At 41.4% G+C, this 7,032-nt stretch overlaps 1 protein-coding gene across 1 annotated transcript in view; it reads right to left on the bottom strand.

Moving 5' to 3' along the window:
* Positions 1 to 391: 391 nt before the first annotated feature.
* The window catches only part of LOC122799860 (prenylcysteine oxidase-like), a 189,973-nt gene continuing 183,332 nt past the window's right edge, over positions 392 to 7,032 (bottom strand). Inside the window, exon 4 of the mRNA XM_044069213.1 lies at positions 392 to 638. Within this exon, the coding sequence (XP_043925148.1) occupies positions 407 to 638 (232 nt within the window). The 3' untranslated portion in view covers positions 392 to 406. The remainder of the gene's footprint in view (positions 639 to 7,032) is intronic.

Below are 7,032 nucleotides of genomic sequence, written 5' to 3' on the forward strand. Positions count from 1 at the left end.
TCACTGCACTATCATCATCTTCTATAAAACATGAGATATTTACGGAAACAGTCTGCATAGACGGTGCAAAGAAATAACCAATGAATAAAATTTGCACTCTACAAAACAGGTTCTAAATATTTGCGATCTACTAATTATTACACCTAGTACAAAAACAGAACAGTACATTCTAGTCAGACCCAAAGGACAACAAATACAGTAAGTAAGAGATTAAAATATGCATGCACACATGTATGCAAACATCAAATCAGTTTCAAATACAACAGTCTAAAACCAATGCATCAGATGTTAACCTTCCTTTAATCGTCTGCAGTGTGCCAAACAATCTCACCACATACGTATATCACTTACAGATGCACTTTACAGACAGCCCTGAATCATCTATATACACGGTGATGTATATGGTTTAAATCTTGAAACACTCACCTGCAAAAGCAGGCATGGAAACAGATTGTCCACAACTAGTTCTCATAACAGCTGCAATGACTTCATCTACAAAACGCTGAGAAACACCTAGTTCCAGCAAAGACTCAGCCACTGAACGTCGAGTCATGTTGATGAAACGATCTCCACCCAAAGAATGGAGCAACTCCTCTACTGTGGTAAAGGCATATCCATGAGCCTGGTACTTATAGATCCTAGTAAGAGAGACAGCATGGTACTTATAGATCCTAGTGAGAGAGACAGCAGCATACCAACTGTAGTACAGAAATACAATAACAGTTTAAAAACAAATTAGTGATTTACAATTCTTCTGAAATTGATCACAACTTCAATTTTCCTTAACCTATTAAAATTCTTTGGTATAGTCAACCACAATAAGCTCTAACTTAAGCTAAAATCTCTTAACTACTAGAAATATTGCTGCTTCAATAAGGAAAATATACCTACAAGGCTGAAGCTGACAAAGTTTGGTTGGGCTCTATCATACTATCTTCATTTTGGGTTAGAAATGGTACCATGACTATATATTAACATTATATGTAAGAAATGTTCTACTTCTGGCATATCACACTCTGACAATGAGACAGGAATTAATGTCTTATTTTGTGACTCATTCTTTACTCACTACTGATCCTGAATGGGACAGAAGTAGTATGAACTATGACGCAAGGAAAATGTATTATAGCACTGAAGAAGTGGTGCAGCCTACCCCCAGCACACACACTCCACATACAAACATACAATTTGGAGGACTGCAAACTCCACATACAAACATACAATTTGGAGGACTGCAAACTTGCCTATGGTATGCGTTTTACATGTGGGATGAAAGCAAAGTACCCATCAACATTTCATAAGGACACACTGGGAGGACATACAGACACTGTAAAGAAGGCATCCCCAGCCTGTAAATGAACTGGTAAACCAAGTACTGTACATGTCAATAAAACTAATGGAAATGACACAGCAAGTTATTAAAATTAAAGTGTGTATTAGTTAATGCTGGAAACTGGGTCACATATAGCTTACAGTACATTTGTACAAACCTGCATGACTATCTGACTTTTGCCAACTATGACAAATACAATTTGCTCATGAGTATATATCTCTATATTGCCCACAAGTATATATCTGTATTTCTCATCCACATACCTGATTTTTTATTTATACATGTGACATCTAATTTTATTTACTTTTATGTCAATATGTTTTTAATTTTAACTATTCAGATTGTCAACTTAATTTTCTAAGTCTTATTTTGGTCAGCTACCAATGTACCCAGGTCCTAACTGAAAAGGTTGAGCAGACTAACTCAATTTAACAAATTATAATTAAAATAAAATTTAATAAAAACTAAATCGCTTGCAAAAGAAAGAAAAAAAATACTCATCTCTGAATTGCATATAGAGATATATATATTTATACTATGCAAGCCATCACAAATGTATAGCCTCCTGCACTGTTATAATCTATTCATCTGAAACACAGAAGACTATACCCGGTTTGTACAAAGTTTTAAACTAATTATTTGCTACATGCCTGAATAGGGTTAGACAGGTGTTACAATTAAAATACTCCTTTATTCCATATGTTCCTGCTGTACTTACATCACAGTAATAGAGACGGTGAACTGCATAACTCCAGCTGTTACGATCACCCCCCTTAGTTTCTTAATCTTGTAATATATTCTGTTTCCTCCCTCTCCAATAAAAAAAAAATATATATATATATATATATATATATATATATATATATACACACACACACACACACACACTTTACTCAGCTGCTTTTACTATAACTGTGTCCTTCATACTTTATCTTATTTTGCTTTGCTGTGTGCTCTTAAGTGTTCAAATGCTTTTATACTGGTGCATTTATTACTGCTTATTATTACCCTGATTAAATTTCTGTGTTATTCTAAGCATCTTAGTTTTGGTTTTAGCACTTGGGCTTCAGGCCAGTTACTTTACATTTAAGAAGGTTTTTGTGGTCTACACTCTTGTGGACAAAAAAACACTCTCTCCATAAGTTTGTCCAAGTATTCAGGACACTATGTCAGGAAAATCCCCATCAGTTTCTCTTACCAGCCTGGTTAACATGGGCATACTGAGACAGTGCAGCAACTGCCTCATATTCACTGAAAACCCTCTTCTCCTAGCACATAATTCTTCTACTTGCGAGAAATACATCTACATCAGTAACCTGGAATCCATGCTCTCTCGCTCCACAGTCAGCACTCCTGACAAAGAGGAGATTGCCAGCACAAACATCACATCACCTACATCACATAGCCAAGCACAACACACACTGACCTATGTAGAGGTCCTCAATAAAAACTTACCTAAACAGCAGAGACCTCCAAAACACACAAACATTCCACAAACAACACTAAACACATCAAAAACAGCAGACAACACACCAGTGTCTCACAAACACAGCCCATAAGGCATAACAATAAATCAACACAGCCCATAAGGCATAACAATAAACCAAACATACTCAGTTGACTCAGTTGGGAGACACACCAATGTCCCACTCACCAGGCTCAACAAGGAGAAGGTCATGGTCAGTTGTCTGTCAGGTGCCAGAATCCGCCACATCATGCACACACTTACGTCTCTCCACAACAGGTACAAGTATGACTCTGTCATTGTCTATGTTGGTGTGAATGACTTGAGAAGTACCTCCCTGGACTATATGAAGAGATATGGTTGAGCTCTCAGAATAATTGTCCCAGGCAGGTATGACCCCAGCCCTAAGCAGCATCCTACCTTCACCAAAAAAAAAATACCAACAAAAATAATTGATTTCAACAATTGGCTAAGTTTCTGGTGTCATTCCAAGGGGATCCAGTATCTGTCTGCCTGGGATGACATGGCTAAGAGGCCTCGATGATTTGCCAGGGATGGCCTCCACCTGTCACCATGGGATTCCAGATCCTGGCCAAGGCTCTTGCCTCCCCCTTGTGCCTTTTTTAGGCAATGTCCCAAAGACAAACCTACCAACATAAAAGATCAGTCAAAAAGCAAATTGAAGGTCATGCAGCTTAACGCTTGGAGCCTTAACCTGAAAATGCACTCAGTGGAGGCTCTCCTCACATTGGAAGATGTCGACATCTGTGCGGTCATGGAAACTTGGTTCATGGCTGCGGAGAGCACCCCTGCCTTCCCAGGCTATACCTCATTCCACACATTCCGACACCAAAATGAGGTCAGGAAGACTAAGGGTGGTGGAGTCTCTATCTTCATTAAGGATAGGCAAACAGCCAGACTGGTTTGCCAGCATGAAGCACTGGAACTACTCCAGGTGCAACTGACAGTTGCAACTGACACCCATCCAAGTTATAGTCAGCTATAGACCCCCCTCCATGACTCAGAGCACCTACTCCTCCCACCTGGACCTAATTGACTTGATCAAGGTACCCTCTAACACCCTGATCCTTGATGACTTCAACTACCCCACCACAGACTGGGTGAACTATTCCTGTACTAATGCGCTCACCCAACAATTCCTTGACTTCATCAGTTCTAATGCACTAGACCAGCTCGTCTCATCTTCGACAAGGGGAGATAACATTCTGGACTTGGTTCTCACCAACATGGGTGAGCACTACACCACTCCCATAGTATGTTCTTCCCCACTGAGATCAGATCATCAGTCTGTCTCATTCGAAATTTCTATACCACCCCCACCCCCAGCCAGCCAGCCGTAACCAGGCTAAAAAATTTCTCAAAAGCTGACTACAACCTCCTAAGGGAGGGTATCAGTAGCTTCACATCACCGCCCCCTAAGAGGATGCTGGCAACTATTCTGAACAGTGCGCCAATGCAGTAAACAAGCACCTGTACAACTGCATGGACTCAGCCCTACTCAACAGAACTAAAACCTGCTCCTCAAAGAAACACAAACCTGTCTGCTGGACATCCTCTATCAACAGCCTTTACAACAAAAGAAATAAAATGTTGTCCAAGGGTAAAACGGAACAAATTCCAAACTGGAAAAAACTCCCTCCTTAGCCTCAACAAGCAAATTAGATCACAAGTGGAAACCTCCAACGCCAATTATGAATCAAAACTATCCTCCGAAACAAAGGGAAATCACAAAGCCTTCTTCAGTTACATCAGAAACCTCCATGGCAAAGCCCAGGTTTGTTCTGAATTAGTAATTAACGGTATTACTTACAATGATCCTGATGACTTAGCCAACCTGCTAGCAGATAGATTCAGCACAAACTTCACCCCCCTGTCACATGTCTCAGATATTTGTCCCGCACCTCACATCTCCGTAGATCAAGTGTTAAAGGCCCTATCCAAGGCAAAGAACACTGCTTCCATAGGACCTGATAGTATCCCAGGCTGCATTCTGCACCATCTCCAGCAAGAACTAGCTTCGCCATTGAGCACCCTATTCAACCACAACCTAAGTACAGGCTTCAATCCAGCAGAGTGGAAACCTGCCACTGTCATCCCTTTGCACAAAGGTGGTGCCACTACTAATCCTATCACTCCATTAGTGTGACAAGTCCGATCTGTAAAGCCATGGAGCGTATTATTATGGATCTCATAAACAAGGACAAAGGCAATCTCCAAGCACTTGAACCCACCCAGTTCGGATTCGTCTAAGGTAGATCTTGCCTGTTGAACCTGGCTGACTTCTGTCACCAAGGCCCAGGATGAGGGAAAGTCAGTACACATAGCTTATCTTGACTTGGCCAAGAACTTTGACACAATTTCCCACTCGGGCATCATCAAAAAGCTAACACAACTTGGCATAAATCCTCATCTCACCAGGTGGGTGGCCAACTGGCTCACTGATAGGATCCACAAGGTCAAAACAGGCACCTCCTCCTCTGACCGCAGACCTGTCACTAGTGGTGTTCCCCAAGGATCTGTCCTGGAACCCCTACTGTTTGGCATCTACTTCTCAGAGATCCAGGCAAAGACAAAGGGCCTGTGGCTGACCAAGTCTGCAAGATGACTGTAAGTTGGGTGTTGTCATTGACTCCCCAAATGATGTTAACATACAGCAAGAGGATCTCACAGCAATAAATGCAAGTCATGGCCTTAAGTTAGATGCAAAAAAATGTAGCATCATACCATTAGGCAAAAACATGGCCCCTGATTACCACATCAACAGCAACTTCCTAACCACACAAGCTGTGGTAAGAGATCTGGGTACGCACGTTGACAACAATCTCACATTCGACCATCATGTGGCAGTAGTGGTCAGAAAAGCCTTTTACCTTGTTCATCTCATAAGTAAAGGGATTGCATTCAGAAAAAAGGTTATTACCTCTCTGTACTCCTCCCTCATTAGGCCTATAATTGAGTATAATGTCCCATTTCGTATGTACCTCTCCGAACACCTGCACCAACTGGAAAGGCCACAGAAATACCTCACAAAGAGAATCCATGGCCTCCAACACCTGTCCTATGTGGACAGGCTCAAATCACTACGGCTCTACTTGGTATAGTACAGATTGCTCAGAGGTGATCTGTGTCTTGTCTACAAGGCAATTTCTGACCCTGGTCCTACTAGAGATGCTCCATATCCGTAAGTCTAACTCCATGCGCTTTACCTGCTCGAAAGGCCTAAATCTGACATGCAACATCAACAAAACCTGCTGGAGAGACAGGTTCATCTCCCAGAAGCTGCCCCATCTCTGGAATAGACTTCCCATGCACGTCAAACAGAGTACCTCGTGGACCCTCTTCCAGCGCAACCTTGATGAGTGAGTGGGAAACCACAAATTTTGTCCCAGGGGTTCCACCTGTGTCCTTCACTGACAGCGGTGATAGGTGCTGACTGGGGTTTCGTTTTTGGGGGAATAAACTCTTGTCTAGGCTTGTAACGGCCCCAGGGCCATTAGCCTAGTAACTCCTATGATCCTATGATGATCACAATAAAAGATATAGTTTAAAAGTGCATAACTCTTATTAGACAAACATTGTTTTTCATTTTTGCTACGTCTACCACAATGTTCTAAAAAAAAAATAATAATAAAAATTCTTAAAACTTACTCCCTTCAAATGAAAAAAAAAAAAGATGTACAGGACTGCCTCATGGTATACCTGCTAAAGCAGCAAAGCTATCTGCTTTTTTGATTTGCTTCTTACATCTTTAAGAGCATTTCTGTTCAAATTAATGTGGAGAATAAGACTTACTGATCTATTAATCACTTCCACAGCTGCTGTTTGATACAGGATTTCCTTTCCTCCTCTATCTAAACCCCTCCCACACAATTTATTTATTTATTTTATTTAACATTTGTTAAGCGGGAAAGTCCAACTTGGAATGAGCCACTTTTCAGCAGAGGCCTGGGGAGAAATGCTCCAGACGCTTGTCTTTGTAACATGGGAGGAAACCGGAGCACCCAGTGGAAACCCACACGAACGCAGGGAGGACATGCAGAGTCTGCACAGAAGGCACCCCAGCCGAGAATCAAACTGGAGAACCTCTTGCTGTGAGGCGACAGTGCTACTCAGTTTTACCTGTTGAATCATTTTCTCTTCCTCATGTCTTTGATATCCTCTGTCCACACATTTGGACTTGAGTTTACTGATGTTCTCTTCAACATTCTTGTCA

This window comes from Protopterus annectens, chromosome 4.part0 (assembly GCF_019279795.1).
Source record: "Protopterus annectens isolate FY-2018-M chromosome 4.part0, PAN1.0, whole genome shotgun sequence".
NCBI lineage: Eukaryota > Metazoa > Chordata > Ceratodontiformes > Protopteridae > Protopterus > Protopterus annectens.